The sequence below is a fragment of the Pogona vitticeps genome, chromosome 5, assembly GCF_051106095.1.
Source record: "Pogona vitticeps strain Pit_001003342236 chromosome 5, PviZW2.1, whole genome shotgun sequence".
NCBI classification, from domain to species: Eukaryota; Metazoa; Chordata; class Lepidosauria; order Squamata; family Agamidae; genus Pogona; species Pogona vitticeps.
Genome location: NC_135787.1, coordinates 117,585,232 through 117,608,324, shown reverse-complemented (window position 1 = coordinate 117,608,324; position 23,093 = coordinate 117,585,232). Strand labels below are relative to the sequence as shown.

General features: G+C 40.1%; 1 protein-coding gene across 3 annotated transcripts in view; it reads right to left on the bottom strand.

Moving 5' to 3' along the window:
• Nucleotides 1–23,093, bottom strand: part of PRKAR2B (protein kinase cAMP-dependent type II regulatory subunit beta) — a 70,158-nt gene that overhangs the window by 34,756 nt on the left and 12,309 nt on the right. For all 3 annotated transcript variants that reach the window (XM_020813082.3, XM_020813083.3, XM_078394348.1), the window contains exon 2: nucleotides 12,702–12,737. In XM_020813082.3, the coding sequence (XP_020668741.3) occupies nucleotides 12,702–12,737 (36 nt within the window). The remainder of the gene's footprint in view (nucleotides 1–12,701; nucleotides 12,738–23,093) is intronic.

Below are 23,093 nucleotides of genomic sequence, written 5' to 3'. Positions count from 1 at the left end.
GGCAGGCAGGGGGGCTGGCAGCTGATCCAGGACATAGCGCAGCTGATTTAGGCAGCAAAGCCTGACGCTGCTCCTCCTCCTGTCTCTGCCATGGCTGGCCCACATCCTCTCCACTCCTGTTTTTCCTTCTTGTTAGGAAGACACAATTTACTCCAAGGGAGGGGCTTACATATGCCAAACCGAATGAAACAATCTGGTTTGGCATGTGATTTAAGAGGAGTACTTTGCCTCACTTTCTATCTCAAGAAAAAAAAAAAGCTTCCTGGCCAAATTATCTGTGCTTCCTTTTATGTCATAGAGCAGAGGTCCCCAACCTTGGGCCTCCAGATGTTCTTGGACTTCAACTCCCAGAAATTCTCGCCAGCAGAGATGGTGGTGAAGGCTTCTGGGAGTAGCAGTCCAAGAACATCTGGAGGCCCAAGGTTGGGGACCACTGTCATAGAGGCACCATATTTTAAGTTGACATAATTTTGTCTTAACTCAAATCAACAGTGGTTCTAACTGGCAATGTAACCATGCCATGTGATATGAAGTGCAGAGGAAGCAATGCAGCATCTTAGGCAAAAAGACAGCAGCAGTTAAGCAAAGATAAGACCTGAGGAGGGAAGACAGAACAGATAACAGAACAGGTAGACATCTACTCTCCAAATCCTTGGCCACAGTAGGTTTTTTTTCTAACATAAAATGTCTTTGATGAGAGCTTCCCTGTTGGATTTTTGTTTTGTTTTGGAGTAGTGGTTTTGTGCTAATTAAGGCTTCCCTGCCCTCAATACAAACCAACCCAAAACCATACCATGCCATCAGGAAAGCACAAAAAAACTTGCAAAGTACTTTAACTGAATGTACGGACACATCAGGTGTATGGCAGAAGAAACACTGATACTGTCAATGACCAACCCATCCACCAAAGTGAACAAATATTCCATCGAGAAGAGCCCTAAATTTGGTTCTTTATTCCCTTTGTCTGCACTATATGGCCAGTCTTCATGATCATTATCAGCATACATTGACACAGCTCTAGAAGCTTCTGTATTCAAATCTAGGTTTGTTTTATTTTATCCTATCCTATCCTATCTGGGCAAATTTCTCAGGGCAATAAATAACTGTTTGGCTCTTTACCTCACCATGTGCACCCTAACTGATTATTTCTAATTCACATCCCATTATCTCACCTTACTAACTTGCTGCACTCTGCTGACCTAATTGCCACAAATTCCTACAGTGATCGTCTCCCACTGGCAAAGTACCACAGTTTGAAAAATTAATATTCTTAGCATAAGCACTACTGTATCACTTGCTGTAATCAGTTCTTATCTGCTTGAGTCTGAGTACCAGCCAATGTGAAACATTAACCAGTTTCTTACATATATATTTTTAAAGCTTCCCAAGACTGCAACAAAGTCTTTTACCTTATACGGAGCAAGAAATGCCTAATGTTCAAGATGGATTCTAAAATGGAAGAGGGACTCAAGATCATATTGCCAATATACGCCGGCTATTGGAAAGCACCAAAAAATTTCAGAGGAAGAACAGTTATGCTTTATAGACAACAGCAAAGCCTTTGTGTGGATCATTAAAAGCAATGGATTATTCTGAAAGAAATTGGTGTGCTTCAGTACTTGATTATATTGGTGCACAAATCTGTACTGAGGCAAGAAGCTATCATCAGGGCAATATAGAGAGACAGAATGGTTTTCTATAGGCCACTGGTTCCCAACCTTGGGTCCCCATAAGCTCCTGGACTAGAATTCCCAGAACCTTCACCACTAGCTTGCTGGCCAAGATTTCTGAGTCCAAGAACATCTGGGGACCCAAGATTGGGAACCACTGCTATAGGCAAAAGTGTCAGACAAGGGTATGTTTTATCTCCCTATTTGTTCAATCTGTACACAGAACAGAAAGCTGGACTAGATTCAGAAGGAGGAGTGAAAACTGATGGAAGGAACTGTTGGAATTTAACAACCTTCATATGCTGCTTTTAAAACGTTTTGGCTGGGAGGGACCTTTCTGGGCTGGAATGACTGTCAGTCAACCAGCAACATATTCACGAAAGCTTTCACGGCCGGGATCTAATGGTTGTTGTGGGTTTTTCGGGCTCTTTGGCCGTGTTCTGAAGGTTGTACAGAATGCTTTCCTCCGAAGATGCCGGCCACAGAGACTGGCGAAACATTAGAAAGAACAACCTTCAGAACACAGCCAAAGAGCCCGAAAAACCCACAACAACCAAACCAGCAACAATCAATTGTCCCCTCGCCGCCTCAGATTTTCAAGAGAACCTTGCCTCTCTACTTGAAAATTATTTTCCTGCCTTTTTTTTCAGTCATATCTGCATTCCCTCTAAATTTTAAACACTGCTGGGCAGGGCTCCACCCTCTGCATGTGAAACTCTGGTGTCCCCTCCCCAGTGCGCAATTCCACACACACCCACGCAGGGTTCCATCATGATTGGAACCAATGGGGCTGGAAATGATTGCTGTGAACGTACAGAGGAGTATAAGCCCTACACAGAGGGGGGCAGAGTTATATATATATATAACTCTGCCCCCCTCTGTGTAGGGCTTATACTCCTCTGTACGTTCACAGCAATCATTTCCATAGTGAAATATAGTGTGTGTGTATGCATATGTGTATATAGTGTGTGTGTATGTATATGTGTATACACACACACATATATATACATATATACATACACACACACACACACACATATATATAGTGTGTGTGTGTATGTATATGTATATGTGTGTATACACATATACATATACACACACTATATATCTATATCTATGTGTGTGTGTGTGTGTGTGTGTGTATATACTATATATATACCAGATGGGCAGTATACACACACACACACACACACATATACACTGCCCATCTGGTCTATACGACCACTCTACTTAGTAATGTAGTATGTCAGTCAGAAGTTAGCATTCTGTAAGCCATGTAGTGAGTCAGTATGCATCTATGAACCAGTTAAGCTCTGTTCACATAACCAGTCATTATTTTTCTACAATATGACATTTTTTATCTGTTCAGAACTGTGAGTAACTGGAACCTTTTATTCTTATTGGTGTCTCTGAGTGAATTATTGAGACAATAACTGCCAACTGAGAAGAACAAAACAGATAAAGGGTGGTCTACTGTGGGGAGACTTGAAGTTAATCCTGCTCTGTAGGACCCTGAACTTTTTCCACTATGTGGTTTTTTAAGCCAAAATCATTTTCATGCTCTGCTGAAAGAAACATCAGTAATCTAAGATGACTGTAGGTGATCACAGAACAAGGAAAAGCTAATGATGTGGGCGATCACAGAACAATAGGAAGGTAATTGCAAAGAAGTCAACAAGCAGATGTCTGATCTAGCGAAGCCCCCAGGCAACGCCTTGAGAACCCTTTTTAGCAACTTAGCAGGATTACATTGAATGTTGTGAGAATTCAGATAGGACACTAGTTACCTAATTGCCAATAGGATTGGCTGGAGAAAGTCTTTGAACTTCTGCTCTAAATCTAAGCAGAAAGGCAGAATGAGAGGTCACCCCACCCACTGGGAGCTCTTGCTTCTCTGCCAGGAGTGTTTGCCCATCACTGTAGCAGATAACAGGTAAAGGGCCTTGGGCAGGATCTTCCCACAGATGACACCATATTATTGTCAAAAAGCAGCAATGACTTAAAACAACGTTTAGTGGAAGTGAAAGAAGAAAGTGTTCATGCAGGACACAGTTGAACATTAAGAAGACAAACATCGGAACAGTGAAGAAACTAAAGTAGTTAGAGGTTTTGTACACCTTGGTTCAATCATCAATCCAAACAGAGACTGCAACCAAGAAATCAGAAGAGGGCTGAGACCCAGAAGGGCAGCAATGACGGAATCGGAAAATGTCATCAAGTGTAAGGATGCATCACTGGAGACCAAGGCTGATATCATCCACACTCTTGTATTACTGATCACTATGTGTGAGCGTAAAAGCTGAACAGTGAAAAAGGCTGACAGGAAAAAAAATGTCCCATTTGAAATATGGTGCTGGAGGAGAGCCTTGTGGATGCCCTGAACTGGTGGAAAGACGAACAAAGTGGGTCCTAGAGCAAATCAGTCCTGAACTATCTCTGGAGGGAAAAAATGGCAAAACTGAGATTGCCCTACTCTGGGCACATTATGAGAAAGCAACATTTTCAGGAAAAAGACAATAATGCTAGGGAAAAAACCCCTCAGATGGTACATTTGTTGCAGAAATCATTCTCTCCTCCCTTTGAGAGGGAGATGCCTATCAAACAGCCACATTTACTATTCTCTCCCTCCCCCTCTAATACATCTACCTGGAACTAAAAGCAAAGTAAGATTCTAAACAATAAACTCTTATGTGATTGACCAGGATCACATTTTTAATTAAACATTTTACTTGATTACACTGCAGTCCAAGTCCATGCAGTTCAATCTTGATAATTATCTGCCTAGATAGAAGTTGAGCAAAAGTTCATGGTTTTCTGTGCATTGTTTCTTCAGTCACCCAGAACTGTTATCCTTTGCTTACATCTCACATCTGGTAGCTGACTACACATATCATAACATGAACGTTCAGCCAATAATTTTCCAAACTGAAGACAAAAATACATTGTATTTGGATAGCAGTAAATTAAGACCATTTATGTTCATGTGAGATTTTTGCTAAAAAAAAAAATCTACAGTTCTATTTATTTAAATCCTTGGATATATTCAAGACTATCTGTTTTACATCTGGGATTCTTAAATATCATGGATCTTTCCAGGATTTATGGTTTAACAAGGTAATTAGAAAGAACTAAGGTCCCTAAAAAAAGAGGGACTGACAATAGAATCAGTTTAATTCTGTTGACAGGCAGTTAAGGTATACATAGGGTTGCCAGAAGTCGGGCAAAAGGAGGACATGTCCTCCTTTTTAGCTTAACATCTTCCGTCTGGCAGGCAAAGATAAAAACCTTTAAAATGTCCGGCTTTTGTATATTTTATGTTATAATTTTGAATAGGAGGTGGCAGAGAGGTGGAAGGACCCCCTCCCCCTTTTTTGCCCACCCCCCCGTTACCTCACCCCCTCGTACCAACGCCACAACTGCTCAGCGATCCGCCATGCCCACCCAGCCCACGTGGAGCCCAGAAAGGCAGCACAAGTGGCACACCGCCAGCCAAGCCAGGCAGGAGGAAGCAGCGCCCAAGCGCATTGATGAGAAAACTAGCGCCCAGACTATGTGTGTTCAAAGTCCCTTTCAGGGACTTCAACTCCCACACTCCCCAGCCTTGAACTTATGACCCTCAGGGGAGGGGAGGCTGCCTTGCTTGACTTTGCCAACGCTGCTTTCCCCCTGCCTGCACCAGAGCCTTGTTTGGGCGCCAGATTAGCAAGGTTGCCTCTGAGCCTGTGCAGAGTGCGAGCAGCCAGGGGATCCCGCAGCAGGGCCAGGGTGGGTTCGGGTTTATTTGCTTTGCTCCCAGTAAGAAGTACATTTTGAAGAATATTACCTGTGAACAATTTTACGCATATGTGATTGCTAACGAAGATCTTCTGCAGTAAAGGTTGGCTCCTCCAAGAAATATGTGATGTAATTAATAAAGATTATAAGGTACTAATTGTACAACTGGTTGTTTAAATAATGTCTTTGGTATTTTGAAAAAAAAGCCTCCACTGAATCTATTTTTATTTTTTAACATGACTTTTATTGGTTGGTTCACTAGGAGACATTTATTGGTAGTTATTGTAATAAAACTATATTGATTGCAGGTTTAATCCGGAACGATTCAAATGAAACATTCAATAGATCCTCCTCTGTCCTCTTTTTTGTCTTTCTATGTCCTCCTTTTGGTACCCATGTATCTGGCAACCCTAGGTATATATAAAAAGATAAAGAATGTAGCAGGCCTACTCAGAAAATGATAATGTTCCACAACTGATGGATATGAATAATCTTCTAATACTGTTAGGTATAGGGAAAAACCATAGTATGGATTAAATACATCAAAGAGATATTGGAATATAACAAAAGAAACATTTATATCAGATATATTTATATTAGCCTGAAAATCCAAAAATTCAAAACTTAACACCGCTAACAAAAAAAAACCCCAGCAAAGATATTTTTGCAGAAGTATTAAAGTGAACTAAAGCTAAACAGAAATATTCATTATCTCCTCTTCCTTCATATACTTTGACACACTAAACACTTAAGAACTGACAAGACTCAGAAGACACCAGTATTACACAGAAGAGGCACCTATGTTGTTGCAGTGAAAAGTGAATGACTTCAGCAAACCAGAAGTAAAAGCATAAATATACAGGTTCTAGTTACTTATGTACTGTCAAGCTGGAAACAACTTATAGCAAACCTAATAGGGCTTTCAAAGTGACTGAGATATTTAAGGAATGGTTTTACCAGTTCCACTCCCGCAGTGGATTTCCATAGCCAAGTGGGAATTCAAACTCTTGTTTCCAGAGTCCTAGTCCTAGTCACTCTATCCATGAAACCATGCTGGTTATTTATGCAGATCCTAGCCCCACCCCAAACCAGCTGCAAATATTCATTCATTCATTCATTCATTCTGCTTATATCTTACCATTTTCCCTAGGAAACAGAGATTGATAAGCTCAGATAGCCTGCAAGCCAAACATGAGCCCCAGATGCACAGAGCCAAGAAATGGCTGTTTCCAGCTATTTGTAGGGAAAAAATGGAAACAGCAATTCCCCAAACAGGCCTTCTGGTTTTGGTTTTGGGGACAGCCTTAGGAGAACTCCCCAAGGCCCCTAATAAAATGCCCTTTTTCAGAAGTGGGTCTTTGGTGCCGTTGCAGGCTGTAGAAATTCTCTGTGTGTGTGTATGTGGATGTGTTGCTGGCGGGCTCCACTTTGCTTACCCCTGCGATATAGACCAAAGGCAGGTAATATCTGGACCAAAACTCAAAACCACCTTCCTGCTCTTGAATAATCCTGGTCATCTGCCACCAAATGACTGAATCATTGGTACTGCAGGCTACAAACAGATGTTAATTAATTACAACAAACACTTTAAAAAAAATAATAACTCCAAGATGCACAGCATACTGTAGTGAGTTCCCTCGCTATGCATGGTAAATTTCAGGAATCTACATTTCACAGTTCTGATGCTATGACACAGACAAACACTTCTATTATTTTTATAGATCTGTAATGATTGCTTACATTAGTAGACTTGGATCCAAGAGACCTCGGAATCCCTTCCAGTTCTACAATTCCACAATTATATTTTAAATTATATTTAAGCATTACATCCTGGAGATCTCATGCGTCCAGTTGCTGAAAAGAGCAGGATGGGCTTACTTACTCTTGGTTGCCTTTCAACTATCTTGACTGCAAAATTCCATAAAATCTAAAAGAATTTTCATTTTTATATTTCTGAAAGTGGCAAAGAATTATACATACATCAAATTATATCTAGCATACAAAAAGAATACAAAGAAAATGGCCAACCTTTCCAGTATTGAACTTAAATCATTCAAAATTCAACTGTACAAAAATTAAACACATCTGTGATGCCTGTTAGGCCAGATAATATGCTGATTTCTTCCCAAGGACTCAGCTGGTTTACCAAATAACCATGATAAAAGAAAGAAGGAAAGAAAGAAGTCCCTCTTCTACACCATAAACATATCTGAAATGGCCCCATAGTCAGTATAGGAAAATATAACTACTGCACAAATTGTTGTTGGCCTACAGTTTAGATATGGGTGGGCCAAGTGCTGTCTACATGCTGCATACAGTCCCCAGGAGCCCAAGTACCATCCTTAACTTTCCCGTTACTCCTACAGCCTCACAAAAAATATATATATATATTTTCACCATAAAATTTCCCTGGACCTTTTAAGGGGCATAAGGGAATTCTGACTACATTTTCAACCTCACCTGAGTTGCTTAATCTGAGGGGGGAACTTTTTTCCAAAACCAAAGTTGCTTCCAGTTTTGAAAAAATAAAGCTTTCTCCAAGGTCTAAAACAGCCCAAAACACGACAAATTTGGCACACACAGCTACTAAATGCTGTGATAGGTCCTCATAATTTAAAAAGAGAATTACAGTAAATATTTTTGTCAGTGTGAGTGCAGAAGCAGATGTATTACTCTAGGTTTGGGGCAGCCCTGAGCCTTTGAAAAGTGCCCACCGAACTTTAGACTAAAGCTTGGGGAAAGGATGCAACAAGTACGGTAGTACCCTTATTCTGGCAAGATGTGCAACTTTTATACAACATGGATTAAAACATTCACACAACAGATCAAAACAGTCATTTTCAGCCTTTTGCAGCTTGTATCCTACCAGTTATTCTTTCAAAGAACCTGAGCACCACTGTGATAGAAACAAAAACTATCCTCCCACTTTTCTTGAGGTTTCATTATACAGTATTTATCATTTATGGGAAGTTGGTAGATAAGGGGAATGGATGATTAAGAGCAACACAGAGAGTCCACAATGTTACTTTGCATGACAATAGGTCACAAATGGATAACCTGCGACAGAAAGGGTAGAGCAGGAGAAAAAACAAGGCCACAACTGCAAAAAACAAACAAACATGGGGATTGAGGAGGAGTAAACAGTAATTGTTGTGATAAACTCACCCTGCCTGCTTCTGCATCAAACTCATAGTACATATACCACTGGTTGAGAACCATTAATCTAGATCAGTGATTCTCCCACCTTTGGGTAACCCAGATGTTTTTGGATTGCAATTCCCAGAAGCCTTCACCACCAGTTATGCTGACAGGGGTTTCTGGGAGTTGCAGTCCAAGAATACCTGAGTTACCCAAGATTGGGAACTACTGATCTACATGATTTGAACCTACTTCTTTACAATGGAACATATACAGTATTCCAGTCCAGCAGAACAGCAGAATACCATTTCCGAAAGCACAGTAAATGTGAGTAGTCCCAAATGTCTAATTTGTGAGAAATCGTGTTCTCCCAAAATAAAAGGGGCAATACCTCACCAAACATCCTAATAGGACAGTAGCAACAATAAAAAAGTAAAAAAAAAAACGCTAACAATAAAAGTACATTAACAGTAAATCTTGAAAGAGCATTTTTCAACCTTAGAACATTGTGAAATGTGAAACAGCTGCTACGTTAATATACTATTAACATGTTTAATATTTTGTCAGAATTGCTTCATTTATGAAAAATAGCCAAAATAGTCCAAAGTCCCTAAATTGCCCTCTCCAAATCAACTACTCAAATACATATGAAACATATACTGTACCTTTATTTCTATTTTGTGTGAATGTTTCAATCCCTGTGATATAAAAATTTAAATAGCTGGTTTGGAAATTGTTGTTGAAGATATCAACAAATTAAGGGTAATACACAAACTATTAATAAAACATTTCCAAACTCTGTCCATTTTCTGCTTGCAATGTCTGCAGCTTATGTTTTCTACAATAAAACAACTAATTATTTTACAGTGCAGACACAGTGCAGACAAAACACTGCTGATCTCTTAAAGTGCTTAACGCATCTAGAGAAGAAGGCACTTTTGTACCTTCCCTCCTTCTCTGTACCCCTTTGGCGGTTATACAAGAGCACAGCTTTTTAATGGTCCCATTCTTTTCCAGTGGAGATGTTCCCATTAATCCAAAGTGCCTGTTTGGTTGATAATTTGATACAGCCCTGAGATTTACTTGGATGGAATTAATCTGAGATAGGAAAAATGGGCTGCCATACTAACCAAGGATTTATATCAGAGGCAGACTGCATCTTTTATCAGAAGATAGAAAATGGCTTCTTCAAATACTACTTCCTTTGCAAAGACAGTGTTCTCTACACATACCACATGAACATACAGTATCTTTAGGCTGCTAGCAATGAAGTTCTATTTCTGTATAAAAGAAATTTTACATAAAGCAAATGATCTGGTTACAGTAAGTAATTCTAACCTGTACTGTCTAATGCTTCTCACTTATATCTTCAATAGATCAAAATCTCTGCATATCGATAATATTTCAACAATCAGTTGTTCATATTCCTCTAATTCTAGCAACATGCCTTCATGTTACATAGAGACATGTATTGTAACACAACTGTAAATGAAGGCAAAAAACTGTCTTCTTGTTTACAATACATTACTTGTTAAAATAATGAATGAACTCCTTGCACTTCCATATATGGAGGGGTGGGGGAGTCAGGCAAATGTTCTGTCAGCCTGCCTACCACTCACCACCTCTTATAGGGTGCCATTCTGAATGTCTGCAAACCGTAGGATGTACTTTTGGGACACGGAGCACTGCCTCACTGCACAGAGAACAAAATAAATGCCTGATCCAGTGTTCCAGTTTACACAAATGCTAATTATTTGAATAAGGTTTAGAATAAATGCAAGTTTATCAAGGCAGGCAGGCAAGGGTTCACATAATTACATAGCTACTAGTATTTCAACACTGAAAATAAATCCACTGCCGAACATTATTAGAGCACATTTTAAAAGATTTAATACAGATGAAAAACAACAACCATATTGATCAAGTTAGAAATATTGGCTTCCATTTCATGTTTATTTTGCTTTCAAGGCTTTTCCTCAAAAGTGGTGAACACTCATACTGTTTAATTAGGTTTGTAATTTTGCAGAAAAAAATAAACAGAGAGAGAGAAAGAAAAGCTTCCTGCTGTACAATACAGTATTTCACTTTTTAAAGCCAGACTTTTCAGAAAGAAACGTGGGATATTTCATCCTTTCCTTAGTTTGCAGTATGGAGTAGATAAGAATAAAACACATCAGAACAACATTTTAGATGTTATTACTAAAAAAAAGCTTAGACAGACCAACTTGCAAATTGACCTTGACAATTATTTTCTTGACAAAAAACACATAGCAACTTTATCAAGCTGACGTGATAACACCTGGAATTTACCTGCATCATGTCAACCTCAGCTACTTTTATCAAGATAACATTATTAAAAATAGAACTACAGAGGTAACAAGAAGCAGTACATTTTCTGTCTTTAAAATTTCAATTTTTGACTCAAATTAGCTTTCCCATTTAAAATGGCAGCCAGGAGTGTAATCTGCTGTTTAAACAAAATTGCTTGGAAATCTCATAGGAAAACATAGTAGTGCTATCCAAAAATAATATGACCCCATTTAGCACAATCAAGACCAATCTCTGGAAAAAGAAGATTCCAGTTTCTGCAGATCATTAAGCAGCTGGCTAGCTGTCCTTTGGTGAAGCTGCTTACCAATCTTGGGAAATGGGAAGCTTCCTTTCTTCTTGTCTTCGGAGGCAAAAAGGGAAAGGAAGTGTTGCATATCTGTTTAATTGTTGATAAAGTATCAGTGATGCTTTGAAAGATTTTTTAAAGCTCCATTTAAAGTATTGCTGATGTGTCGTATTTGTGTAAGTCAACAACAAAAGAAATGGAAAGGTTCATCTCCCTTCCCCTCCAAAGGTGGAAAGGAAACTTGCCATTTCTCAAGACTATTAAAGCCATCTAGAGATCCCACCCAATTCTTTCCTTTGGTTATGTGAATTCAGGCTGCAGTCCACAAAACCTTCATGATTTCCCTGAACAAACAGCAAGTAGGCAATTCATATGTCAGCTTTGGTTCCTCTATAATTATTCTAGAAACAGAGGAGTTTTCAAATAACAAGAGAACCAGAGTTATGGAAGGGCCACAATAAAAAAGCACAGACAGGTTTATGAAAGACAGAGGCTTGCAGATAATTGATTTGTGTGGAACTGTGCCATCACAGTTGCTGTGACCAATTATGGCTATGAAGAATTAAAAACCAAAAAAAATTAATGGTAAAAATCACAGCATGGTAACTGGAAAATGTGCTAAATAATTAACAGCCCACATTATAGTCAGCAGGTGCTTCTACAATTAACCCCGGTCTATTTAATTGGTAGTTATGCCAAGAAAAAAAGCAAGTCATCCTTAAACATGACTGTAACACAGATAATGGACAATCACCAAGCAACAGAAAAAGACCACAAATATAACAACCATGGCTAGTATTTAAAGGTAGAAAGGGAAACCAAATATTAAGTTTTTAAGAGCCAATTAAAAACTTGGCTCTTCAGGCAGGCCTTCCCTCCTGTCAATACTTGACTTTATTCTTATTATAACTTTTTTTGTTTTTCCCATCTTGAGCATTACTAACATGATGTAGTTCTTTGCCACTTTACAGAAGGTGCCTAAGTCAATCAACATGAATATTAAACTTCCATTGCCTTTGCACTGAGCCCTGAAAAAGAAAATGGGACCTTGGGAAAAATTCTGCCTTTTCTCCAGTTAGATGGCCATTATGCAACTAAATGGGGAGGATGGGGGATTTGTCCATGTGTCTGCATGCGCTAGAAAAAAGATGCTTATTTAATGAGAATGCAAATACCTGTGCATGTAGAGGTACGTCTCTCTCTCTCTAAGTGGCATGTGTTATTGAAACCAAGTGACCAACTGAAAACTCCCAATAATGCTCAGAGAAGGCTATTCATGTCTTGCTTCTATTTGCAAAATACACAATGCTTTGCCACACCATCAACTATTTTGCTCCCCCTCACTTCAAAGAAAGGATAGCATAGTAGGCCATGAGAAGAAGAGTCAACAAAAAGTCAATATTCAACACAAGGCAATAAGAGCATCATTATATAATAAAACAAGAACAAGTAAAAATATTTCATTAATAGATATAGCAGAACATGCAAATCCAGAAACTGACCTGATGCCCGTCTAGTGAACCGATTTATCACTGGAGCTACAAAAAATAAACAGATTTGATTAGAGATGACTTATAAAATGAAAGAACACAGAACACAAAACGTTCTATTATAGTATACATTATTGAGTATTTTAAAATACTGCAGTTAAATCTAAATTATTTACAAAACATTTTGCAGAATGGTAAGGGTACTACTATAGATATGACACAAATGCAGTACAATGATATTATGATTAAAAAGCATTTCTCAAAACAGGCATCGTTGTCAAATTCAAAGAAGTAGACTAGGTAAAGAACCCAAAGGTTCTTGGGGTTAGCTCAAGTCCTGAAATGCAGTCCCTTCTTACTCTGCCACGCTGATCTCACCTCTCCTTGTCTCTCTCTCTCTCTTGCAGTCTCCCAGCCTAGAAAGCTGTCTTTTGTGCCATCTCCATATAGAAAGATTCCTTGGATTATACTATGCTCACAATTTGTATGGCTATGCGCTTTTAACTCAGGAGCTTACTCAGCCATTTGCCTGCTAACACAGGCTGCGTAATACACAACAGAACTTCAGGCTGGGAACAGATGCATACTATGATGGGCTAGCCATGTTATATCTGCTATGGGGCTGCTACTGAAGACACAGATTGCTGAAGGAGAACTGCAGTTTTCTGTCCATCAAATGGGCCTCAGCTTTACTGATTGGGAAGAAGAGTGAGAGAAATCATGTAGACCAGACTGTTTTCCAAATATTCATCTATGAGCCTGATCCAGAACCTCTTAACCTGAAAATGCCCATTTCTAAATAACGTGGCAACGCAGACACAGCAAGAATTGGTGGAAATAGAAGAGCGGGAGAGGTCCGTAGTGGAGGCGGGAACGGGGGTTATAAATAGGGAGCATGACATATACCGGGTGGCTGGGAACTGGGTAGAGGATCCCTGGACTGGGAAATGAGAAAAGATAAAGGTACCAAGCGAAGAGGCACACTATCGCTGTAGAAAAGGACTTCCCCAGTGTCCATCTTACTGGGATGAGTCAGAGGCGAGAGAGTGGAGGAGATGTTTGAGGGAAGAGGAGCAGTGGCCCGGGAAGCAGAGGAACGTCGGGCATGGCATGCAGAGGAGGCTCAGAGGATGATGTACCTCCAGGACTGTGGGGACCCTTCGTGGGAGAAGGAGACCCAATATGGAGAGAGGACAGAGATGAAGAGACATTAACGTTACTCTATTGAAAGGAAATCCAACTATCATTCATAGCCCATTCCGAACTTGAATGAAACTACAGTGCTTTGCTAATAGTCCTTTCCTTTATTTACACTGTACCTGTTTATTTTGAAAAATACACCCTGCATATAGAACTATAGTGACTCACAGCAGCTAACAAACATAACATACAGACCCACAAAACATAACTGAGTAAATTACCATATTTTTCCGTGTATAAGATGATACTTTTGTCTAAAATCTTTAGACTAAAAATTGAGTGTCGTCTTATACACAGAAGTAAGGGGAAAGAATAAAAGCACTGCAGGTCTGCAGCCCTTTGATCCTGCAGCCTTTCATCACTGCTTTGCTCCTCCACTTCCTAAGCCCCACAGGGCTTACGAAGTGGCAGGGAAAGCAGCCATGAAAGGGCTGCAGGGTGAAAGGGCTGCGGTCCCCCTCCACTTCCACAGCCCTTTTATCCTGCTTTCGCAGGGTTTAGGAAATGGGAGAGGGAAAGGAGCAATCAGATTTTCTTATTTGGGGTTGGAAAAGTGGGGGTCATCTTATACATAGGGTCATCCTACACAGAGAAAAATACATTACGACCATGATCTTAAATGTAGAAGATTCAGAATATTATAACAAATCTGCAAGCTTCAATAACTAAAACTTTGTCCCAATTCCAAACAAAGCCTGCTGGAGTCAGAAGGTTTTTTTTAACCTTTATTTATTTACTATTCTTATTAACAACAAGGAGTGAGCTAGTTTATTGGAAATTTGAGGAAGAAATTCCATATGGAATGTGCCACTGTTGAGAACACATTTTTCTTGTTAATCTTATTTCAGAAAATGATAGGAATCAAGGCCTCTTCCAAATGTACAAAACTGGACACTCCTCCAAGTGTACAGAGGAGGGAGCATATAGGAGAAAATTCTTTGTCAGTTTCCTTCAATACCTTCATTGAATTTTTACCTTTAGGTCTTTAAAAGAATAGCAATGGAGGGATAACACCACTAGCCATCACCACAAGATTATTGAAAGCCACTTTCTCAGAATCAGTCTGATCTCCAACCTGTAATATGGCAAGTGAACCACACTGTAGACTTGTTGTGATTTGACACTATCAGATTTAGGTCTAATAATACTGGAGAGTGACTACCTCACTAAAAAAAACCCACCAGATTATTTGTCTACAGATGTCTATGTATGCTACATTTTTTTCTTTGTCAATTGATTACCAGTTGAAAGTAGGCCACATGTATTTCTTCTGCGTCTTCTACTCACTTGACTATGCTCAGAATGTGTTTCTGCTCTACCTACAAGGTCCTCAACTCTTAAAAAACAGTAATTCCTCACTCCAGACCACCACTCTTTCTAGAACTGACACTATATGAACCTAAATAGTGCATGGAAGTTATCATCCATGTGTTCTAATAATTCATGAGGGAGGGTTGAAGCATTGTAGCATACAAAATGGCTGCTCACACCCCTAATGGCTTCATTCCTAACTTTAATAATTTCTCAACAGACTGCACATTTTCTGCTTAATACATCTAGGTTTATCTACATGACTGGGAAAAAAATCCCCCCATATCTTCCATCCAGCTTATGAAGGTCCACATGCAAAATATGTATGGACAGAGATGTAGGTACATATAGCCTCTCTCACCCTTGCAGGGGTTCTTGGAAGGCACAGGTGATAACTTCTCGGTAGAGGTTCGATTTTATTCATATGATCAAATATAGACTTAGCAGAGAAGGCATGTGGTGCAATATATTCACCATTAATCTTTTAAAGTGCTGTTTGTGGCTAACAGAATTGTTAGAAAAGCAACATCTGAATTATCAGAATTGTTAAAATAATAAATAATATATCCCAATGACCATTAAATTAAAATGAATGAAAGAGCAACAAAAAAAAACCTATAGTTTAGGCCAGTGGTGGCGAACCTTTTTGGGCTTGTGTGCCCAAACTGGGGAAAAAAAAAAAAACTTTGGGTGGTGTGCCGCCACCGCCAGGGCAGTGGAACCGGAAGTTGCGGTGGAAGGGGAGATCCCAGCACGGGGGTGCCTCGAGTCCCTGCTCCGGATCTGCTGCCAGCCCCAGCTGCTCTGGATCCGCTTGCCGAAGCTCTAGCACCGCAGCTGCAGCCACCTTCTCAGGTTTGGCTGTGGGGGGGGGGCAGAGTAGCGATCTGGCAACTTATGGCTCGCGTGCCTGCAGAAAGGGCTCCGCACGCCAGCTGTGGCACGCGTGCCATGGGTTTGCCATCTCTGGTTTAGACAATGTGAAAAGTAATAGACAAGTACTGTACAAAACACTTCCAATATTAACTATGTATCACATTTGTGACACATTCAAAGATTTTCTTTTCTACAAAGCAGGTTCAAGCCAATACATTTACTGACAGCCTGCCTGAAAACACAACTCATTGAAAAGCAGGAGAAGTGGTTTGGTCCACAGGGAGCTGATTCCTGACCTGCAATAAAGAATCGCAAATACAGAGATGGCAACAAGGGAGTATGTGTGGAAAACAGTCATGGGCTGGCTTCTTAAACACCATTTCTAACACCATAAAAAAGAAAATCTATCTAATACTAGCACTACATTAGCAAGAATTTTGTGTCTATTTTGACACATTGAATTTGTCACAATGGAAAATACATTTATTTTCTGTCACATCTTCCACTGCTCCCCCTTTCACAATGCTATATAAACCGTACATTTATCAATGTGCTAACTAGAGAACATCTCTTATAAAATCTAACCTCCAAAACTGTACTAAGAATGAGTTATTTTCTCTAGGTCAAGAGTGGGCAATGTAGGGCCTTTGGCCCAATTTCACAAGGACTCTAGTAAGAGCAATTTCTCTCCCCCCCCCCCACTCCCGTTTCCCCAGCAACCTGATGAGTGGGTCGAAAAGGGAGAGCAGAAGAATGAGTAGTGGCAGCAGGGAGAAAGTCTACATGTGCATCCATTCACTTCAGTGAACATGCCTCTTTGCGGAAGTAAGCACAGAAAAAAGTACAATGTGGAGCATTCGGTGTGCCCGTTAGTCAGAAAGATTGTCTTTTGTGATCACAACTACCACAATCCACAATGAGCTAGATTCTGAGGAAGAGAGGAAGAGAGGAAGAAAGGAAGGAAGGAAGGAAGGAAGAAAGGAAGGAAGAAAGGAAGGAAAGAAAGAAAGAAAGAAAGAAAGAAAGAAAGAAAGAAAGAAAGAAAGAAAGAAAGAAAGAAAGAAAGAAAGAAAGAAAGAAAGAAAGAAAGAATTCTCTGATTTCGTTGTGTGCACACAAGAGCTGCTTAATTCATAAGAGATTGAGAAATCTAGGGAGATACCTCTTATATTCAAGTTCAAACGAAAGTGGTGTAAGTGCTGAAAAAATATCAGATCTGATTTGAGATGTTAGTTGGACAGCAGGCTGAGCAAAAAAAGTGTGCAACAACTTCACGGTTCATTTACTATATAGGCGAGGCAGTTTTTGTGTGTAACAATTCAATCTGTTTATGATTTCCGTTATGTTCTTCCGCTTTCAGTCTGCTCAAAGTGGCACAATAAAGCATGACAATAAAGCATAACCAGAGATGAAAAAGCAAGAATTTCTGTTTTTAATACACTTGATAATTACACCATAAAACAGGATTTTTCAGGCACGTGTTCCTTCACCCGTTCAGAGAGAAAGTGCTATGCTATTGTTTCGTTGCTAGGGAGACCAATTTGCGTCACCAAAAGTATCTGCACCTATGAATATGCCATGCTTTTCTTGAGGTCTATGCACTGGAGCTGCGTCTAAAAGAAGGGGGTCAGGCGTTCAGAATTTTCTGCACCTGGTATGTGTCTCCCTAGGAAAACAACAAGAGCTTATCAGATTTAGTTATGCTGAGAATCTAACTAGAAGCCACAGTATGCTTCAGAGCACAGCTAGCTTGCATGTCTAAACAGAAGCGGCGGGGGTGGGGGGTAAAAATGAGTCTCTCTGAAAATCTTCACTGTTTCAGGGAATCTTTCACTGCACAACAGATCACTGTATGCATAAAACCTTTCCCCACCATCCGAAAATGCTAACAGTAGCAATAAGATCCGCAAAAGCAAGATTTCCTTTTGATGTTTCTAATAACTAATACTTATGCAACATGGGCCCTAATTTTTCTGATGACAATGGCTGTTCAGACAGAAATCTAAGGGTGGGGGCAGCAACAGAGATGCAAGTGTCTCCTCTCTTTGCCATGTTCTCACTGCAGAATTCTTAACAGAACAAAACTGGAGGCAGCCAAAGCTGAAACTGCAAACAGCTTAATAAAAAAAAATATATTTTAAAATTGATTTGCTGCTGTGTTTTCATCCCAGTTTCCTTTTTTACTTGCCTCACTATGTATGTATGTATGTATGTATGTATGTATGTATGTATGTATGTATGTATGTATGTATGTATTTATTTATTTATTTATTTATTTATTTATTTGTGTGTGTGTGTGTGTATGTATGTATGTATGTATGTATGTATGTATGTATGTATGTATGTATTTATTTATTTATTTATTTATTTATTTATTTATTTATTTATATCCCACCCATCTAATCAATTGACCACTCTGGGTGGCTAACAACACATAAAAATAAAACAATTTAAAATCATCATCGTCTTTTAGTCGTTTAGTAGTGTCCAACTCTTCGTGACCCCATGGACCAGAGCACGCCAGGCCCTTCTGTCTTCCACTGCCTCCCGTAGTTGTGTCAATTTCATGTTGGTTGCTTCGCAGACACTGTCCAGCCATCTCATCCTCTGTCGTCCCCTTCTCCTCTTGCCGTCACACTTTCCTAACATCAAGGTCTTTTCCAGGGAGTCTTCTCTTCTCATGAGATGGCCAAAGTATTGGAGCCTCAGCTTCAGGATCTGTCCTTTCAGTGAGCACTCAGGGTTGATTTCCTACAGAATGAATAGGTTTGTTCTCCTTGCAGTCCAGGGTACTCTCAAGAGCCTCCTCCAGCACCACAATTCAAAGGCATCAATTCTTCGGTGGCCTCCTTTCTTTATGGTCCAGCTCTCACTTCCATACATCACGACAGGAAAAACCATAGCTTTGACTATTCGGACTTTTGTTGGCAAAGTGATGTCTCTGCTTTTTAAGATGCTGTCGAGGTTTGTCATCACTTTCCTCCCAAGAAGCAGGCGTCTTTTAATTTCGTGGCTGCTGTCTCCATCTGCAGTGATCATGGAGCCCAAGAAAATAAAATCTGTCACTGCCTCCATATCTTCCCCTTCAGTTTCCCAGGAGGTGATGGGACCAGTGGCCATGATCTTAGTTTTTTTGATGTTGAGTTTCAGGCCGTTTTTTGCACTCTCCTCTTTCACCCTCATAAAAATAAAACAATTTAAAATACAACAACAATATACAGCATTGGTAATCAATTGTTCAAGATGGAAAAGAAAAAAGAAAAAAATAGATCAAATAGTGGCTGGAGGGAAGGCCTGCTTAAACAGCCAGGTTTTTAATTGGCTTTTGAAAATGCCCAGCGAAGGGGCCATGCACATCTCTATCACTTGCAATATTATAGCACTATTACTTGCTAACCTTTCATTGACCCGCTGAATGCCAAGTCAGTGAAAGGAAAAACAGCCGCCATCCAGGATATGACCTTAAGGAGCATGCTGCTCCGGCCTGTATTATACAGACCTGGTTGGAGGAAGTCAATGTCTCCCAGGTCTGGCCACCTGAGTTTTCCATGCAGCAGCAAGTCAAACCTGGGAGCCAGAGAAGCAGAGTTGCAGTGGTCTATTGTGATTCCATTCCCCACATCAGATGTCATGCCCCACCGTTTCCCAGTTTTGAGTGTGTATACCTGAAGAAGACAGGACAGAATAGAGATTCCAATTGTGTTCTGCCCAAAGCCACTGCGTGACAATCTTAATTCCTGAGCTAGCACTACTGATGTTAGAGGTGGTACTGAAGTCCCCTTGGCTTGTTGTGCTGGGAGGGTTCAAAATCCACACTGAGGACAGTTTCTCAGAAGCAGCTCACAATTTCAGTCCTCAGTGACAACTATGGGTCTATCCTACATGGTATCTAGCCCCACTCAAACAGCAGGACATATTCATAAGAACAGAAGAAGAGCCATACTGGATCAGTCCAAGGGCCCATTTAGTCCAGCTTCCTGTATCTCACAGTGGCCCCACCAGATGCCTCTGGGGGCACACAAGACAACTAGATACCTGTCTCCTGATATTCATTCATTCATTCATTCATTCATTCATTCATTCATTCATTCATTCATTCATTCATTCATTCATTCATACCCCGCACCATCTGGCAACCAGGCCACTCCGGGCAGCTAACAAAAAGACAAACAACACAATATCAAGACACGATAAAATTAAGATAATACAAACATTCAACAGATATCCCTCCCCTGCATCTGGCATTCTGAGATACCTTCCTTTTAAGCCTGGAGATTATACATCCCCATCATGGCTTGTAACCTGCAATAGACTTTTCCTCCAGGAATCTGTCCAATCCCCTTTTGAAGGCATCTAGACCTGATGCCATCACCACATCCTGTGGCAAGGAGTTCCACAGACTAACAACACGCTGGGTCAAGAAATATTTTATTTTGTCTGTTCTCACTCTCCTAACACTCAATTTGAGTGGATGTCCCATGGTTCTGGGTATTGCGTGAGAGGGAAAAGAGCTTCCCTTTATCCATCCTCTGCATCATTTTATACGTCTCAGTCGTCTCCTCTCTTGCGCCTTTTCTTCAGATTAAAGAGCCCCAAATGCTGTAGCCTTTCCTCATAAGGGAGATGCCCCAGCCCAGTATTCATTTTAGTTACTCTCTTCTGCACCTTTTCCAGTTCCACTATGTCATTTTTTAGGTGCCGCAACCAGAACGGTACATAATACTCCACATGCGGCCTTACCAGACCTGGCTTTCTGCTTAGGGAAGGATGAAGGATGAATGAGTGCCTCTCTGTAGTTTTAATGTCATGGACCGAGCACTACCTGATGGGGTTTAGAGTTGCTGGAATTCACCTTCATCAAGTCCATTACTGATCCTAGAGCCAAAACAGTTTCCTCAGATTTGGGTGAAAGGAAAGATAAGAGTTGGGTGTCATCCACTTATTGGTGACACAAACCCAAGAACTCTGGACAATGTCTCCAAGTGCTTTCATGCAGATGTTAAATAGCATAGGGGACAAAACAGAAGCCTGAGGGACACCACAGGCCAATGGCCAGGGTGTCAAACAGGAATCCCCAGCACCACCCTCTGGGTTCTCCCCTCTAGAAAGGATGGAAACCATTGTAAAACAGTGCCTCCAAGTCCCATCCCAGAGGATGGACACTGAAGAATACCATTGTCAATGATATTGAAAAACATCCAGCAGAACCAACAGGGACACACTCCCCCTGTACAGTTCCTGACATAGGTTGTCCAGCAAGGCGGCCAAAGCAGTCTCTGTTCCATAAACAGGCCCGAAGCCAGATTGAAATGGACCTATATAGCCCACCTCATCCAGGAACTCCTGGAGCTGAGAAGCCACAACCAACTCCAGCACTTTGCCCAAGAATGGGATATTAGAGATTATTTAACATCTAAATGAAACCACTGGGGGAGAATGTCCACAGTTTGAGGGTTCAGTGACATCCAACTTCATCTCTTTACACTGTCCCTGAAACCTTAGGTTTGCAGCTTCTGTGTACTCCTGGATTCATCCCAGAGCCTTGATGCTGAGGCTTTGGCAGTGGCCAGAATTTGATTCACACAATTAAAGCTAGTACAGTATGGCCGCAGTGCTTATTCCTAATATATGACTTGGTTACCATGACACGTTTAAGTTACATCCTGTTTTGATGGGTGTACCATTCCCTGCATGGGCCTGCCTTGAAGATGGTTCAGAACTTCAGTTGGTAAAAAAGGCAGCTGCCAAGTGCTGACTGGGGCTGGTTGTAGGTAGCACATGACTCCCTTTGCTATAATTGCTGCACTGACTGCCAGTCCATTTCTGGGCCCAGTTCAAAGTACTGGTTATGACCTATAAAGCCCTATATGACTTGCATCCAGACTATTTGAGGGACCATAATTCCCCATACAATCCTCCCTGGTCTCTGTGATCTTCAGGAAGGGGTTTTTCTTGATCCCACTACCATCACAGGTACATTTCATGAAGACTCAGGAGACCACATTTTCAGGGGCTGAACCAAGTCTATGAAATTTCCTCCTATATGAGTTTAAGATGCCCGTCTCCATTGTCCTTTCTCCCTGTTGAAAACCTTCCATTATAAAATGGCTTTTCATTTGTAAATTCACTGGCAGGATTGGAGGGGTTTTTTTTTGGGGGGGGGGGAATAATTTTTTTTAATCAGCTGTTTAAAATACATTTTATTTGTTTTAAACTAGCTATGTTTTTAATGTTGTTGTAAATTTAATTCTATTTTAATATTAATATTCTCATCAACTGCAATTTTAAATATATTGTGATGCTGCATGCTGCCTAGAGTCCCTTCACTGAGTGAAAGACAGGATATAAATACAGTAAGTAAATAAAAAACTATTTAAATAATGTGATAGTTACCACATTTCCCTTTCATAAGGCAAAATATGCTTTTCCCACTCATTTTATAAGTTTGTAACTGCAGCTTTACATTGAAATGTAGATTGCTTAATTATGTTTGGTTTAATGCCCAGAATACTATGAGATAAGTATTGCACGCTAAATAGTACTAGGAACATTCTGAACTTTGCAGTAATCCAAAAGCATAACTAAAAGATGCAATATTCAAACCCATTTATCTGAGACTAAGAAAGAGGGGACATAATGGGACTCACTTCTGAACAGATATGTTTAGGATCCTGTCGTTAATCTCTCTCAACAATTAGTTTCATTGTACATTACTTGATATTCATATCCATTCTAGTGTCCTTCACTCCCAATAAGCCTTCAAACAGAAGGAGACCCCCTATGACTTCAGTAACTTTTGTACCATAGTTATTTTACATAGAACATTTTAAGTATACTTCTCCAAACTTTTTGCAGTCTTTTCCAAAAAAGCAATTTCCTGGATTCAACTCAGATATAATGCTTCTTTTTAAAAAAGTAGTAAGACTGCTATTAGCTTTTCCCAAACATTTTGCTTTTATACCAGATATTTCTACATTTAATTCCAAACAAATTAATTCTGAAATAATTCTAAAATAA